Source organism: Xenopus tropicalis, chromosome 5 (genome assembly GCF_000004195.4).
Source record: "Xenopus tropicalis strain Nigerian chromosome 5, UCB_Xtro_10.0, whole genome shotgun sequence".
Classification (NCBI taxonomy): Eukaryota; Metazoa; Chordata; class Amphibia; order Anura; family Pipidae; genus Xenopus; species Xenopus tropicalis.
This window is the reverse complement of record NC_030681.2, coordinates 122993286-123012033: the sequence shown is the minus strand read 5'-3', so window position 1 is coordinate 123012033 and position 18748 is coordinate 122993286. Positions and strand designations below refer to the sequence as shown.

At 34.8% G+C, this 18748-nt stretch overlaps 1 protein-coding gene and 1 long non-coding RNA gene across 3 annotated transcripts in view; one reads left to right on the top strand and one right to left on the bottom strand.

Moving 5' to 3' along the window:
* Nucleotides 1–18748, bottom strand: part of clstn2 (calsyntenin 2) — a 438919-nt gene that overhangs the window by 86878 nt on the left and 333293 nt on the right. The window contains exons 6-8 of the mRNA XM_002941193.5: nucleotides 12006–12191; nucleotides 6297–6545; nucleotides 2850–2971 (exon numbers count right to left, since the gene is read on the bottom strand). Coding sequence (XP_002941239.2) covers nucleotides 2850–2971; nucleotides 6297–6545; nucleotides 12006–12191 — 557 coding nt within the window. The remainder of the gene's footprint in view (nucleotides 1–2849; nucleotides 2972–6296; nucleotides 6546–12005; nucleotides 12192–18748) is intronic.
* The window catches only part of LOC105945392, a 143649-nt gene that overhangs the window by 97082 nt on the left and 27819 nt on the right, over nucleotides 1–18748 (top strand). The window lies entirely within an intron of this gene.

Below are 18748 nucleotides of genomic sequence, written 5' to 3'. Positions count from 1 at the left end.
GCAGAAATATAATGATATTATGTATGTTGGACTCATATTTTGGATATAGAATCAGGGGAATAACTACAAATAAAATTATGTTGAAGAGACCTGACATGTCACTTAATCGAAAGTGTCAAGCTTTCTACATATGTTTTTCACTTTTCAACATTGCTGACTGTATTTGTATATTGATTCAAGCTGTAAAAACTGCTCCTGCAATGGTCATGAAGGAATGCCAAGAGATAGTTAGGTTTGATAAAGAAATCAGTATTATACCATTTCAAAAAAGAAAATACCATCAACAAGAAAGAATATATAGTGAAAAGAAGATTTCTAGGTAGGTACAAGTTTCTTATCTAAAAGACTGTGCAGATATTTGAAGGTAACAAAACATAAGGCCATGTTTATACATAGACATTCTTAGCTTTTGTCCACTGCCTCTTGTTGTTTTGTAGCAACTGAAGGCCTTGCAGGCTCGTGTATACAAATGGTTCTCCACTTACAGCTATGCATCTATAAAACATTTAAAACTGACTGAAAGAGTAGTTAATGAAGGAATTTGCTCAAGAAAAAGATAAGAGCCCTACACTGAAGGGTAAAATTGTGCCAGGGTTACAGATATGGGCATTCATGTATCACAATAAAATTGGTTGTGGGACTATAAGGGTCAGGCAGGGTCTCAGCACAAATTAAGGGGCTGCATGCCACCCAGCGTCACTTAAAGCCTGAAGTTTGCCTGGAGCACTGGGGTCTAGGCAGGATGCGGGAGATTTCTGTGCATCCTGTCCCCTGTGCTCCGGGTGTAAGTCCAAACATTGCACTTGCACGTGTTTTGGGAGAGTTGGCGATGAAGGGTGCTGGCCTCTGGACGTGCTGCACAGAAATCCAGCCCTGAACAGGCTCGTTTTAATAAATGAGAATACAATAAGACATCCCCAGGCCCCTCAATGAATTGGAATTGCTCTCCTATGTGCTGCAACAAATGCTCATATTAAAAAGGTTATATCTTAATTTTTTCTTGTGTCCCGATTTTATAATTAAGGTTTATCAACTGTCATGGTTATTGGTCCAGAGTGACTCAGTGTCTTCTTTAGTAGCCAAGCCATTTATTTACTGCCTGCTGTATTATAGTAAACACCACCTGCTTGAGGGTAGCATTATCACAAATTTCTTGGTGTGGCTCCAGAAGCCCATCAATGAGATTGTTGCCCTGGGCCCACTAGTGTTTTAAAGAAACAGATTGAACAGACTCTGACATTTGTTCCTTAAAGAATAAAGTCTAAATATAATGGAAGGTTCTTACATATCAGGCTCCTCCTCCCCAGTGACTACAATTGCTAAGTGCATAAACTATAAATCAGTAACTATATGATGCAAATAAAAATGAGGTCTGGTTTGTATAGCTACATGGTTATCAATGGGGGTCATTTATAAAGTTTGCGCAGTGCATATTTTTTTTCACAAATGGCTGTTTGTGCATGCTTTCCACTAACCTCTTAGTGCACTGTTGTGTCCATCTTTCCTTTTTTGTGAATCGCAAAGAAAAGCGAATTGTGCACAAACATTTTCAAATGAGATTGTGATTTGCATGTGCATTCCCTCTGTGCGCGTTTATTATGTGCAAATATATTGCCGATTTTGTCTTTGCAAATATAAAGTTTCAATTTGCTAAATCAGTTTAGCAAATATTTTTTCTGCCACTAAAGCTATGGCGTAAGTGTGAGCATAAATATTCCCAATTAGCGAATTTGCCATATTTAAAAACCTTTAAGGACAACTAACACTGTGAATAAAAATATTGCAATTATGTTTGCCCATTGAAGGAGAAGGAAAGGCATTTTGCCATTTTACTGGCAATAGATTAGCCACAATAGTGCCACCTAGAATGCTATATACATAGCCCTCGAAGCTCCCTCTGTTTGCTTAAGATAGCAGCTGCCATTTTAGCTCGGTCTCAGTAGCTTCCTGCTGCAGCTCTAGTTGCTGGTACCTCAAATTACACATTCTTATGGGAGGGGGAGAGAGGAAAGAGCTGAGCAGATTTGCCCTGAAGAAAAGGAAGTCTGATACCCTAAGAACATGTTTACACAAAAGAAGACAAGAAATCTTGTGTTTCTTTTTATAGAGCACTTTTCTGATATAGTTTACTTAGTTTTTACCTTTCCTTCTCCTTTAAATGAACCAGTCTTGTCCAGTTTTATAAATATGAACACGTGCAGGGCAAATATGTTCACTGTACGAATAATTCTGCACTGTGCAAATTTTATAAATGACCCCCATTGTGTTAACATTTATATACCAGTATTTGGTTTTGAATTAATTGTAATGTTTTGCAGCATGATAGCCTTACAGATTTTAATTTACTTGCTCTATTACAAAATGCTAAAAGCATTAAAGCATTGTGCTTGATGGTTGTCCGTTATACCAATAATTATGCATAAATTCTTTAATTCCTTTTTTCATGCAATTGATTTGAGTTATCTGTACTTTAAACTGCAGAGTCTGTTGCACTTTAGCTTATTTCTAAATAATATACCCTCTGTACTGTAGACAGCGGAATGCAGAAAACAATATATTGATTTGTCGGGTCTGCAATCAGTACGATTTGTGGCAACAGTCATTAAATACAACAAGTAAAGTATATGGGTCATATGCTCTGAATTGGCCTTTAAACAGAACAAACTGTCAGTGCACCTTCATAAAGCTTAGTAGATTGCCAAAATAACCTTTCAAACATCAGCATTTGCACAAGCCGAGGAGAGCACTGGAGAATAAATTTGAACAAATAGACCTTTGTGAGAAAATATTCGGAGCCGCGAAGGAACTGAAGTTCTTTTTAGCAAATCTATCAAGAAAATCTCAAGTACCTGATCCAGTTTCCAGTGGAACTCTGCAGGTCTGAAAGTGTCTGCTTGGTCAAAGTCTCGACGCAATAGGAACACAAGGCGGCAGTTGTGCACATAGAGAGCGTAGTGGTGACGGTTCATCTCTACAAAGTAAACACATTACTACAGATGAAGATTCATTTTGCAAATACCAAGGTTATGCTTAAATAGCAATATTGCATAATATATGACTACACAGTAATGCTATGTTTGTTTCATGTCGGCACCTCCACAACATCTGGTAAAAACCAGGACACTGGAAGTGCCGGCCTGGCTGCATAATTCAGCATTAAACCCAACAGCACATGTGGAAGGGATCACCACAGAGCTTTAAGACACTGGTCATAGCAAGCAGATACAGATTAATAAGATGGAAGCAATGGTGCCTCAATGTCACTGAGTATATAAGCAAAGTATTTACTATTATTTTCTATGGAAAGCTATGGCAGCTTCATGGTGGTTCAAGTCATAATGCCACATGTTCAATGGCCCTAACAGATATCAACCTCCCTTCAGCAGAACAACTGACCCTTACACAATGTTGGAAACCCCTATCACCCATGTGAATGACAAATAATAAAGTGAGAATTTATTTTGATCAAAATACTTATACAGGTATGGGACCTGTTATCCAGAATGCTTGGGACCTGGGGTTTTCCGGATAAGGAATCTTTCCGTAATTTGGATCTCCATAACTTAAGTCTGCTAAAAATCATTTAAATATTGAATAAACCCAATAGGATTGTTTTGCCTCCAATAAGGATTAATTATATCTTAGTTATAGATATATATCTTATATCTTAGTTGGGATCAAGTACAAGGTACTGTTTTATTATTACAGAGAAAAAGGAAATCATTTTTAAAAATTAGAATCATTTGCTATAATGGAGTCTATGGGTCTATGCTAATGGCTGTATTTACATAGACATTTCTGATAAAGCTTACTTAGTTTTTACCTTTACTTCTCCTTTAAAAAATCAAATGCCTAAATCAACATTTTTCCATTTAACAGACTTATGCACCTCTTATTGTGAATGAAAGTCATTTTAGCATTTGACAGCCAATAGATTCACCACATTAGTGCCACCTAGAATGTTATATTTATTCAGCAGAAAGCTTTACTATACCTGAGTAAAGAGCCCTAAAAGCTCCCTCTGTTAGCAGCTGCCATTTTAGCTTGGTCTTGGTAGCTTCCTGCTGCAGCTATAGCCATTGGTAGCTCAGATCACACATTCCTAAGGGTGTGGGAAGTGAGTTCTTATACATTCTTATGGGAGGGGGGAAGCAGTAGTCAAAAAAAGAGACAAGAAATCCTGGGTATGTTCTCCTAGATGAATTAATGTTATCTAAAACTAAAGCTAAATCAAATGTATTTCCTCCAAAAGCTCATCCTACTCATTTCAGTTGCTAATAAATTGTTGCCATATGTGTTAGAGTGAATTGGTATTTTCTCAAGTTTTTTTCTTGCAACAGAACAAAATGCATAAACAGATTTCTCATTTTTTTTTGTTAAACATATTGCAAAAAGAAGCCCCTTTCTCTCTACAAAAACATTCATGAAAAACTCTCAAGAAACGACAAAGACATGTATACTCTCACATTGAGCAGTGGAACTTATAATAAGTTTTACTTCTCTCCTCTTTAGTCTACTTCATACTCTGATCCTAGCATTCTCCTGTTCTCACCATTGAAAGAATAATTTTCAACTGTTATAACCTTCATTATGGTTTTATTATGTTTTCCATAAAGCAAAAGATAAGTTCCAAAATCATCTCTCGCCAACACCTTTTATATTGCCCACATCCATTTCCATTCCCCACTTCAACCTATCTTCTGGAAATCCAGCAACAAATTCCTTCATAAGGAAATTTTCTTTAACCTCTTCAAAACTAAACTTATAGCCTACTTCTTGTAGAACTAGCACAGTATCTGATTCATTCTTGGCATTCAGATACCCTTTATGCCCATATTAGAAACAGAAAATAATATAAAATACATTTTAGAAATGCAGTTTCCTCTATGCATATTAAAAAAAGATCAGATATAGATGAATGCAAAATAATTACCCTGTTATAGTTACAGGAAGACTTTAATGCACCAAAAATATCTGCTATAAAGTCATTCAAAATAAATGTCTTTACCTACTCTTTTGTCGCATTAGATAAAGTGTTTTGTAGAGATACTTAACAGTATCTCAGCAGTTTTAACATAATTAACAGTATACCCAAAGGTACGATGTTTTAGAAAAAATATCCATCCTGAAAACAGAATTAATCAATTATGCTTAATTAAATGGATTAACGTCCTATAAAATCTACTAAGAAGCACTTATTTTCCACTACTTAAAAAAAGCTGTTTAGAGACAACAGTCTGCTGTCATTTTTAAGTTCCTAATGATTAAAGTTTATGGTATTTATGCTATTTTAAGTCAGGAGCTGCACAACAATTGATTTGCTAAAGGAAGGTGACAATTGCTTTCCCGCATAGAATTGTGACACAATTCTGTGAAATGTTTTGGCAGGTAAGTAATAAGGATAGAAACTTGCGTAGTTACCGTACTTACCAAAAGTCATATTATTACTCCATTTTACTTAAATATATTGCAAATTTAGTTAGGCATTGTCATTACCCACTTTATTAAAAGGCCATTCGTGAGAAGAGCAACTATCTGTCTCCACTTCCCTACTTAGTGGGTTATTCCTTATTAAAATAAACTTTTTAAGTAATATCCCAATAGCAAAAAAAGTAATTTCAATAGCTCTTCAAATCAATATCTTAAAGGAAAAGTAAAGTAATTTTGGCATTTTACTGCCAATAGATTCGCCACATTAGTGCCACCTAGAATGCTATATTTATTCTGCAGAAAACATTGCCATACCTCAGTAAACAGCCCTAGAAACTTTCCCTTGTTGTTCCCTGTTTGTTTAAGATTGCAGCTACCATTTTAGCTTGGTCTGTGTAGCTTTCTGCTTGCAGCTCTAGCCTATAGCTCAGATTACATATTCCTAAGGGTGGGGGGAGTGAGTTTTATGAATTCTTGTGGGAAGAGGGAGCAGGAGATGGGAGAGAGAAGAGAACTGTGCAGACTGTGGCCCCAGGAATGAAGGATTTTTCTGAGAGAGGAAGTCAGATACCCTAAGAACATGTTTACAAAAAAGGAGACAGGAAATCCTGTGTTTCTTTTGATGGAGGACTCAGTGCATCATTTCTGTGAGTGCTTATGGCTTGTATTTACATAGGCCTTTCTGATAAAGCTTACTTAGTTTTTACCTTTCCTTCTCCTTTAATAAAATACATCATGGACAGCAATCATGTTCCTACTTGATAAAAAAAAAATTGTAAAAAAAAAAAGGCAGACTAATGTAAAAAAATATTAAATAAAAAATAAAACAAACTATTCTTAAAATCTATTACATGCTTGTAAATTACCTGTTTTATCAGAGTTGCACAGGATGGTCTCTTTTTCAGCTCTTAATCCAGGACTTGGACCATGTTTCATCCACATTGTGATCGTGAACTGGTCAGTTAGATTCTTCGGTAGAATTGCATCTGGTATCTTTACTCCTTGCTTGCCATCAAATTTAAAGATCATACCACTGTTGTCCATGATAAGACCAGCTGTCCAGTTAGTTGAAGCACTGGGTGATGGGAGTAAGTCAATGGCACCAGAAGAGGCTCCTAGAAATGAATATTTGGCACATTTTTAATCAACTGCAAATCTTGAAAAGATTGGAGAACTAAATAATTTGGCTAGAAATGCCATATGCCTACTGAACTGACTGTACCAACCAGAGCTTAAGCAGCCCTATAACATGAAAGATGAAGTCCTGAAATTCAAAGGCCCCCAAAAAAGTTTATTCTTCACTTTCATTGTATTGCTGCAGATGTGTGACGAGTTCCTTCTATTATTTTAATAAGATCACATAGCAAAATCTTATAACTCAACTCATCAAATAAAAAAGAACAGCTTTTATTGAGTTATATTTGATTTGATTTTATATCATATCTTTTTTTTAATGTCTCTCTCATCTCCATTTTCTATGGAACACAATATGGAAAATATTACTGCATTTTAAATAATACAATTAATGCATCTGCATTGACTTAATATCTGAGAGATCTATCCTTTTCAAATCTCTGCAATTCAGTTAATGATATTATAGTTTAATCTGTTTAACAAGTGTTTGATATCTACATTCTTCTTTTTGCTTTATATAGATGATTAAATTGTCCTCTCTATATCATTTTCATTTATTCATACAACACCAACAGATTGTGCAGGAACAGTAGTATAACAAACAGGGGACTTAACAAGACAAAGAACTGTGATTTAAAATTAAATGGATTTGGAACAAATGGTGAAAATATGACAGAATTTTTTATGATATATTGACTACTGATAAATCAGGCTGAATCAAATAGGTTTCTTTAAATCGACAGGTTTATAGGCAGTATTTTAAGATTTGGAGGTAAAGGAAGAGTCTGGAAGTTAAGGTCAGGGCAAAGCAGAAGCAATATAAGAATACAGGATGTGTAGGTGATGTGAAAGCTAAAAGCATAATGTAGAAAGCATAAAAGAAATACAGGGAAGCATTTAAACATTAAAAGCTTGGAAAGTGAGTATTGAGAGTGAATTTAATTTGAAAGGAAATTGGGAGCCAGTGAAAGGATTGTATAGGGAAAAAACCTAATAGTGGTTGGTAAGATAAGTGAAATAGTTTGCTGATAGTCTTTAAAGTGGGAGTGGAATGCCCATAAGGAATAAGTTGCAGTAATATGGTATAAGTTTTTTAGTTGTTTCTAAGATAAGTATTTGTGGCAAAGTTGCACAAACAGGTGACAGGACTTGGCAAGGGTTTCAATGAGGGGTGTAACTGGCATAAAGTTTGTATGTATGTATAAATAAAATAAATAACACATTAACTTTGTATGAAACCTGATTAACTGGGGAGGGTAGTGGTGAAGTAATATTTACTTTGATTTTGAAGAGTCTATGTTTTAGGTGGTTCCATGACATTGAAGAGGCAGCAGAAACGCAATCTGTGACTTCATATAGTAGAGATGGAGAGAGGTCTAATCTAATTTCCTATGTATGTGATGTAGAGTGGTGTGAGGAGAGCAGAGGATTGAAGAGAGAACCATTCAATGGTACTTGAGAAAAAGAGTGAAAGGTAGATATGTCTGTACAGCATCTGAATGGAATGGAATGGCTGGAGCTACAGTAATTACAGGTTTTTGGGGAAGCAGCACAAAAGATAACAATTAACATTACTTTTATATTTAGAAGCATATAATGCATTAGCATATCCTTGCTCTTGACACCAGGCGTCCATGTTTAAAACAGAGCTGTAATTGAAATTACTCCGTTGCACAATATCTGGTAGAATGCCTAACACTGTAAACAGATGCACTCCCTTTTATTTTGTCTTTCATTATTTTTTATGCTTTCGTGCATTAGAGATATCTGTGTTACTTTATGATGTATTTTAGACTTTTATGCGCCGCCAACATTTTCTCAAATTGGAAAATCATGACTACTCTCCATTGCTTAAATGCAAAGGATAAAAAAAATGAGTAAAACCTATAAAAACAAAGTAAAGTGTATAAGGCAAATTGCTTTTGGTGATTTAAATGGAAAACAGCTAAATATCTTTTGTATATTACATTTGTGGAAACTTTAAAAATTGCAGCATTGCTGGAATACAGAATAACAAAGGAAACTGTGAAGAGCCAGTCATGAAAGAAACTTGATTTATTCAAACCATATTTCTACATTATTTGTATTTGTTTCCTCCGAACAGACTGTTATTTGTGGCAACTGTCCTGTTAACTCAACCATATATTTTTAGAATACAACACATATATTTCGGATTACCAATATAAATCAAATGTGTAGGATAAATAAATGTTAATAGTTCCAATACCTTCTATTACAGGCAATAAGTGCAAGGGCTAAAATGTAGAACAGCTACAACTTATAATTTAACACAGAGATAATTCCTATGTGTATCTTGCTTTTCCTTTAAGACAAGTGATGTTGGATCCCTAAAAGAAGTTTGGGGAATCTAACTAAAGCACTTTGGAGAAACACTCATTGGTGTCAGTTTCAGAGACCCAGACTTGCACTTTAATTGGTCACAAGCCTGGATGAGTGAAGTGAAGCCAGCTAAGAATAAATGCACTTTCTCAAAGGAACTCTAAGGTTTCTTGTATGAAATATGCATGCCAAGTAGGGCTTTTATGTATACACTGCTATCTAGTTGGATATGTCCTGCAAAATAAACTTCTAGGATGTTTGTAGGCAAATCAAAGGGAATTTACCCACACACCTTGCAGATTTTACAATGACACAACTAAAGATGCTGGAAATAGCAACAAAATTAGCTGTTCAAGAATCTACATTCAAGTTCCATTCAGGTACTGCAGGATTTGCAATTCCTTTATGAAACTTAATTTCTGGACCTTACATGCTTTTTAATCCAATCAATATAAACCTATTCAATATAAATGCATCTATAATCATTATATATGGAGGCTACACTTGAAACCACAATGTCTATTGATTAATATAGATTCATACCTTAAAGAAAGACTCGAAGGACAGTAGCTCATTCAGTTCACAGTTACCAAAAAAATGGCACAGTAGTAAGACATTTTGTCCCAGGGGAATGATAGGATCTTTTCTAAACACACTGGGCATTTGCTGTTGAGATGTCATTTTATATACCCATGCCCATTGCCCAACTTAATTCTCTATATTTTCATTAAAGCTGTCCTAACACCATGACAAAACTGTATATTCCCAATGGATTTCTTGTAGACTAGGTAATACAACCAATCTCCCATACAGCATCATTTGCAAAGCAGGTACTGTAATACTGAAGTCCAATATAAAGAAGGTCATTTTATAGAACAGAGAAAAAATATTAGTGAAGCCATGAAAGCTCGGCTGAAAAGTTGTCACTTTGAGTCTCAATTATGTTCTTGTTGGAAAGAGTTCAGATATTTATAACATTAGGCCACCTTTTACAAGGAAACATGCCTACTTCAATCTAGTTTTCTCACATTCGTGATCAAATAAAGTCATAATTGAAAGAGAATGTAATTTAAATGGAAATCTTGTCCATTCTGATAAATTCAAACACAGAACCTGTCCACACTTATCAGAGAATGCTGTTATAAATTTATCAGAAAAATATGACCAGTTTTTTTCAAATTGTAGAAAGAGTAGAAATAAGTAAAATATAATCTGTGACCATTGTGACTGAATGACTAATGTATCTATGACTATAAAGTCACCAATATTATCATGTATGGTGGTAAAAGCCTTGGATATCAGTCACCTCGTTGATCAGGCTGGGCTGAAAATTTTGATCGGGTGCCTTTGAAGGTAAATGTTAATGCTGAATCGTCATATAGGGGTAAGAATCCCTTTGTTTTTACCTGCATATCTGACGATTCAGCTCTTAAACTAAGTGGAGCAGATGAACAATCTTTCCTGCGACCAGTGGTCATGGCAAAGACTGTAATTGTAATGTGTATGGCCACCTTAAAACAGATACCATTTTGGGATTGTCCTGCTACAGAGCTGTAGCATTGGAAGAATTGGAAGAATTGGAACAGAGCAGGAATATATGGGATCTTTAGCAAGGACGTTTTTACTATTTAATAATGTTGTATTTGGGTACAGAAATGGATTTTCACTAAAGACATGCCCTTGTTTTATTGCTACAGTTCCCACCATCCTCCAACATAGAAGGCAGGCTAAGGGGGAGCAGGATACTTTAACAAGAATTGGACATTAATAGGTTGGATATTTGTGGAGTGAAGTTTTCTCAATTAACTGAATCAAAAGGGTTATGTACGAAAGTGAATTCACTAAAACAATACTAACGTACACTGGTGGTAGCTATTGTATGTCTCTGGAACATGTGACTTGTATGACAGGGGTTCAGCAACACTGAATGCACAATAGAAAAAGGACTGACAAGACAAGAAAGGCCAGTTACAAGTCAAAACCATATGGGCTGCACTTAAGGATTCATCCCATATGAAGAAAACTGGAGATACACAAAGAAACCAAGAACTGACAGATATGTAATATGCAAGAGGGGCTGAGGTTGTGATTCTTGGAGTGTAACCTTACCCTGGATACGTAAATAATTATTACACTACAAAGGCAGTCTTGGTTCATAGTTAGAACCATATATTGCCTTTCTCTCTTTCATATACAGAAGAAAACTTTAACAGGGGTTTTCACCTTCAAATTAATATTTTATTAATTTCCGCTGTGAAATTTTGCGGAAGTTTCATGAAACAATTCACAAAATGCAGAATTTCTCTGTAAATCCGTGAAAATTTTTCTTATTATTAATTTCTAGATGGGCCTATTCTAAGCAATTAAAAGCAGGAATAATGTAGCACTAAGTTGCTTAGATCCTGTAGAATAGGTCAACCTATGAATATGGAATAGCAAGAGAAATCTATCATACAGGATAATAGATGAGAGCTTGGAAATGATTGTAAAATGAGATTTTTATTGGCTATTTTTTAAAATACAGTAGCTTTCTGTATTTTTGTCACTATGAGTAAAAAAGCATTACTAAAATTGAGTAATTATTTGCCTACAGTTATCTTTTCATTAAACTTACATTTTAAGGCTCAAGGGACAAGAGAGGAGGGTGCAATATTTGTTTGGTAAAGATTCCAATAGACTGAAAAGTTTATATTTTTATACTTACATTATATAAGACCCATATAGATTGTAAGCTCTACGGGGCAGGGACCTCCATCCTCTTGTGTCTTTGACTCTTAACTTATTGCAACTGTATTTATCTATCTGTATTTATTGTTATACTTTGTATTTATCTATTATTATCTTAATACCCCCTGTTTGTATTAATGTATTCTACTGTACAGCGCTGCGTACATAAGTAGCGCTTTATAAATAAAGATATACATACATAAGACAGTTTTTTTATTGGGAAGGCTTGGCCTTATAAGTTTGGAGTAATAGCTTTAGTCGAATAGTTTTGGTCTATCCTGTCCATCATCTTATAACATGGTGTATTATTACTAAAAGCATAAATCACCTCACAGAGTTATAGTTACAGTATCAGTTATATTTCATGAACATACCACATAATGCCTTCAGTGATGCATCAGAGTAAGTTTCACGGTCGCAGCCTTTCCCAATATGATTTGTCTGAAGCTCAATACTCGTTCGGATGAAGGATACAGGCCCATCACAAGTTTCTAGCCTAACAGTAGGAAGCAAGGCAATACTCCCAGAACCAGGGTTGTATTCAATGCGTTTATCCCAGTCTGAAAAGAAAATAGAAAAAATATGAGGTAAGAAATCTGGTATGCTGAGTGCTAGTGAGAAGTTTCCAGTCTTACACTACTATGTAATAATATAAAATATATATTAAATATTAAATTAGCCACAGATTCTGTAACTTGGATACACTTGTGGCACCCACTTATACTGCAGTATACCCCTTTTTTAACATCAGTTTAAGTAATAGGGCTAATACTGAATATACTTCTGTTTTTGTTATTTCCAAGCCAACATCTGAAATCAAAATTAAAGTCACAATCAAATTTCTGCTCCTTATATCAGAGCCTGGGGATGGGATGGCTTTAATCATACAGAGGATTTCTCAGTGGACTGCTGATTATGCTTTGATCACAATTAAATTGTGACTTTAGATTCAATGTCAGAATTGCATATAAATGTATAGTCATTTTTGATATTTTCGTTCATTGTTTTTCAATAATGAAATTGAACATCATACAGAGAAATAAGCAATGATAAAAGGTACATAGGGCATGTTTGCAGTATAACTTTAGGCCGGAGGTTTCACAGGAATGTAGTATAATAAAGAGTTATCCATATTTCCTTGTCCTCTGTCGTTTTTCATAGATCCGTTAGAAAAATATAATTAAACTCTATTGACCACATTTCTTAATTAAAACAAACAAAAGGTTTGTTCAGCACAAACTGTATTCATTTATTGGGGCAGTATACCCCCTTGTTCAACATACAGTAACTTTAATGAATAGGGCTTGTGCAGAACATACTTTTTGCCTATTGGTTTAACACACACACATTTTCATAAATGTTTAGTATGTAGATAGCATGAATATACTGTCCAGCAGACGCTTACCAAAATACTTATTTACACACCAGTGAATGATAAGTAAGTGCTACTCTGAAAATCTATGGCAGAAGGAGGAGATTTGGCTAGAAGCACTGACCCCATAATGATCTGATAAAGACTTCATCTTTTTTTTTTTTTTTGGTCTTAATTTAGAAAGTTTCCTGTCTGTGAAACAAATAATCTTAATAACCAATTTGAAAGCAAAGTGTACTTATTTTATGTTGCATTCGCTAATTGCTTTAGGTTCACTTCTTGCTTAGATGCTGACTGAGCGTGGGAGGTAAAATGAGTTTTCATTTTCCTCAGGGAAACCCTGACTAATCTTGTTAGAACTCATTTATCGAGTCACCCATCAGCAGTGGGGTGTATATATTTCCCATTCCGTCTCTCTCTTGCATTTTCTGAAGCTTGATTTGTATCCCTTAGGTTGTTTCGGTTTTTGATTCTGTAATCAAAACTAATTTGAAAGCTGAAGAGAAGTCTGAGAGTTGAGATGCAAAGTTGGAATTTATATTTAGCAAGAACATCTTTGGGCAAATTAAAACAAGACATGATTTCTCATCTCCATAAATGTTTCTTAATAAAAACAGAAAAAAAAACATGGCTTTACTTAGTCTGAAACTTAGCATCTTAATTGGCTGATACGACTGCCATGCTATATTGAATGGCCATTAGGATACACAGAACTAGAAAGCGGGTTGAAGTTCTAAAAGCAATTAGAAGCAATATAGAATGAGCTTGAATGAGAGAGGGAGCTTATCATAGAATAATCGTAAGGAGAAAATAAAGTGGTGCTTATTTGACTTGATTGCTTTTTGCAACCATTGGGTGTTCCAGAAGATGCCAGTTAGCATTAATTTGGCATTAATCAGGCTCATTTGGGGGGTTTGTGCAGTAAAAGATAAATATGGTATATCTAGATGGGACCTTTAGGAAACAACAAAAAAGGATGTCTATATATACTGTATACAGTATATTGATAATTATTTAACAAAGTTGTAGAGTATGTTCCCTTTAAACTGCAGTTAGTTTTCTTTTTGAGTCTACAGTAATATTTTGGAGCTGTCGTTAAATAGTGCATTTACTTTTTTTGCACAGATGCTGTGCAGAGAAAAAGTTAGTGTCCCAGTTAGTTTTCTGTGACTTTAAATCACTATGTTCTATAAATGCCAACCTAGAAATTGAACGAATGTGAACATAGGCGCATGATCTAATTGCTTTTCACAGCTGAGTAAAAACTCATCGGCGACTGGGAGAGAACAAACAACTGTTTGCTTTAAAAGGGCTGAGGTATTTAGAAATTTAAAGCAGAAAATGTGATAAAGTACATATAATCATGAGCTGATAAAATATTCTTTTTTTCTAAAGATGTCATTTCTTAAGGCATTATTCATCTGTGTTCAACATTTACATTTACAACATTTGCATTGTTTCTATTGTGTTCAACATTTGTTGATTATTGTTTTTAATCAAGAAATTATAGATAAAAGTATCTATATTTTTATTTCTAGTGCTAGTCAGTAAAGAACAATGAGTTAAAAGTACTTTAGTTTACCTATTTGATATACTGTATGTCTAATATAAGCCTTATTAAGATAGTGTTAACCACTAACTGAAAAGGGACATTCCAAGGGCTCACTAAGATAAGGGTACAATTAAGTCTGGCAGAGTTTACTCTATACAATTTATATATATATAATATTGCACAGTCCAAATTAGATGCCACACTCACAGGACTTAATAGAAATAAAGAAAATATTTATTTGATGGAAACACGTTAAAAACTAACGTTTCAGCCGTATCCACAGCCTTTCTCAAAGGCTGTGGATACGGCCGAAACATTAGTTTGACGTGTTTACATCAAATAAATATTTTTTTTATTTCTATTAAGTCCTGTGAGTGCGGCATCTAATTTGGACTGTGCTACATTTTGTATTATACTGCACCCAGGCATACTTTGACTTGGATAAACGTGAGTGCCTACTTGCATGCATTTTCTATATATAATATTAGGTATGTAATGCCTTTAATAGAGGTGCAGTGCAATCCATACTTGTAAAGACATGGGCACCACATGATACCGCTTGTTGACAAGAAGCATACATTAGAGTTATATTCATTCTTAGCCCTAGAAAATGCACACACAAGGCACTGTAAAGATGAAGCAAAGAAAATATATACTGTACTTTTTAAAATAATTGCTTATAAGGATTCTTCTCAACCAAAATAAAAGCCATACAGCTTTGTGGTCTCTAAGAAAAGATTACAGATTAATTGCTACAAAAGTTAAGAAAAATTCTTATAACACTTGATTCTGGAAGAAATTTTGGATGTTGCCTAGGGCTTAATATTATAGTTAACCCAAAACAATAGTTTGTTGCCCATGTTGTAACATTTACTGAAAGAATCTCCATGTGCTTCCCTATAGAATAAAAGAATGGAAGCACACATTCCTTATGGGTCCAACAGAGCCTACAGATTTTATTAGCGGAGTACAAAAAAATCTCACTCCAATAAACATCCAGTATAGGCCTCTGTTAGATCCACCAAGAGAAATTTGTGTGACACTGTGATTTTTGTGGTTTAATTTATACAGTCTTCATAGCATTGCTAATTGGTGTGTGTTAAGGAGGCTAATGGGAGTACTGCAAAGACAAAATGGGGCAACAACTGCAAAAAGAGTAAGTTATGTTTTAGAGATACTGTATAATGTGCCAAGCCATTCCTTGGAATGTTTAAATCATAGACTGAAATTTTGCAGGGGCTGCTTTTTTTTTTTTTTACTTATAGCTCATGTGCCCCCATTTTGTGATTGCAGTTACCCATTCCCATGGCTGTTGCATCTAGTTCCTGCTTTGGTCTGTGCAGACAGAAGATCTAGAAGTCTGCTTCAGTCTTGCCTGTCTTATTTCATTATGTTCCACTGCTGCTTAGGGTAGTATTGCCACAAATTTCTTTAGGATGCCACAAGGGCACCCCGGCATACTTTGCCTTGAGCCCACTGTAATCTTAGTGGCCCTGCTTAGCTGCAACTCTCTCCATGGATAGGATTCAGTGTAGCCAAAACACTGCTTTATTAACCAAGCAAAGTGCTAACCATGTTCCATGTTTAATAGAACCCCTGGGTTTTATTAAACTGGATTCCAATAAATGATAGAACTAGAAGTAAAAGTCTCAATACAGTTTAGTAGTGTCTCTCCAACTGCCACCACGTATATTCCAAATTCCTGAAAGTGTCATATTTGCTTCTTTGCAGCCTTCTTAAATAATCTCTTTTTTTACCGTAATTAAATTCAAACCACATCTCTATTGATCATTCCCATTTCTCCCATCATTAGTTTTATGAGGCTGAAACCTGTGGTGATTTTATTCAGTTCCCTGTTTGATTGGCCTGGGGCTTTTAACAATTTACATCCTTTTTAATTCTTTCACACCTTGATCCTATTTCCTCCTGGCTTTATATCTACCTCTTGCTTATATTGGGTCTGTGTGGTTTCTATTATGTTTCCCAGTCTGTGCCTAACCACCAGAGACCTGTTCCCAATTCTAGTACTCGGATAAATTCCTACCAGACTGTTTTGTGCTAGAATAATACAGGTCCAGGAAGATGTATACGTATCTTTCTACTTTATAAAAACCAGGAAAACTAAACAGAAACTAAGTAAATAAAAGGAGCAAAAGGGGATATATAAGAATTAATCTGACTTTATGAGATTACTAGAGTGGGGCAGCCACCCAGCAGAAGCAATTTATTCTTGAATTCAGTATAACTGTTCCTAAATTAAAGCAATAATTAAACATAATTGGAGCTTCTCCAGAGCTTGCAGATCATGTTTTATTTCTCTTCTGAGTCATTTATATGGCCTTATCATAATTGCATTATGATAACCACCCTGTTATTTCCACTTTCTTTTTATTCACCTTAAAATAAATCCAAGCACTAATCCAAGAAATAAAGGGGAAAATAACAATACTTTACACCGCCTGGTGAATATGTGGTATAATATAATATATTTGTATAAGTGTGTTTTACAGTACCTTTTTCTGTTATATCACAGCAGATTTTACATTAAAATGTGCTTATAATTTCTTTTTGTGGGTAACCATAATTTATCATACGTTTCCCCTACCTGCTAGGCAGAGTAGTAAATAATGGCATTGAAGCGCTGCTCTGTGGCACATTGACTTCTTTGCACTTCCTGTCTTCGACTACAATCTTTGGAGCTATCACAATACTAAATTATGCCTAAAATCTATTAAAATAATTAAATTCCACCCCAACCCCCCCCCCAAAAAAAACAGTTTTGCTATCAGTGGCTTTATACAGGATAAGTTAACATAAATGTTATATCATTGCCTCATCATTAAAGTAAATCAGAGAATCAGTTAAAACTGAACTGCCTATTAAACACTGCAAATCTCATAAGGAAAGAAATATGATTTTCTAGGTCAATTTCTTTTAGTATACGGTTTCCCTTAAAACCATGTAGTGTGCTCCTTTTGTCAATGGGACTGAAAGAGGATAAAAAAGACAGAAAGAAAAGGCATGTATAGTGGAAGAAAGGACTGTAATGTCATCCTCAGTTAGAGATGTCACAGTATACAAAAACCCATTAATCAGAAAAGTCCAAATTACAAGTTACATGAAGAACATCTCCCATTGAGTTTTAAGTGAATAATTGAAAAAAAAAAACGATTTCCTATTTTCCTATTAATAAGACAGTACAGATATGGGATCCCTTATCCGGAAACCCGTTATCCAGAAAGTTCAGAATTACGAAAAGGCCATCTTCCATAGACTCCATTTTAATCAAATAATTCTAATGTTTAAATATGCTTTGTTTTTCCCCTGTAATAATTAAACAGTTCCTTGTACTTGATCCCAACTAAGATACAATTAATCCTTATTGGAGGCAAAACAATCCTATTGGGTTTATTCAATATTTAAATGATTTTTTAGTAGATATAAGTTATGGAGATCCAAATTACAGAAAGATTTCTAATCCGGAAAACCATATTGGTGTCAAAACAGTCCAATTGAATATATTTAATTAAATCATTTAATGTTTAAATGATTTTAAGCAAACATAAGGTACAGAGATCCAAATTATTTAAAGATCCCTCATCGGGAAACCCTGGGTCCCAGATATTCTGGATAATACATCCTATACCTGTACTAAAAACATTACCTTTGACTTCCAACAAATAATTGTGTATTACAGTAGGCAAACAAACTATTAAATACTGAAGTGAGATGATGTGGCTCAGAAATTAGCTATGTACTGATGCTAGTAATGCGAGCAGGTCAGCTATGCCAAGATACGGTAGGATTCCTATTTCTGCTTTAAAGAAAATTGATTCCTTCTCAGCAGGAATGAAACCCAGAATACATCAGAGGATTCTGGAAATAAAAGCTCCGGGAACAGAAAGAAGATGCATACTTTCAGGGCTTTTATTTATTTTTGCCTTTGAGTTTCTTTGGTTTTCAAGAGAAATTATTTTAAAGACAGGGACTCTTTAATGCTTAGCAAATTGCCTTAAGTCTGCAGTATGTCACAAAGTAGCATGGCATTTAAAAACTCTCTAGAAAGAGAGACAACACAAAATATACCTACAGTGTTGTAGACGATCATTCAGAACAAAGGACAAAGAACAGTGTATGGTGTTTCAGTCTTTTAGATCTCATTTTGTTTCCCTAAGCATCTTGTTTCTTTGAAC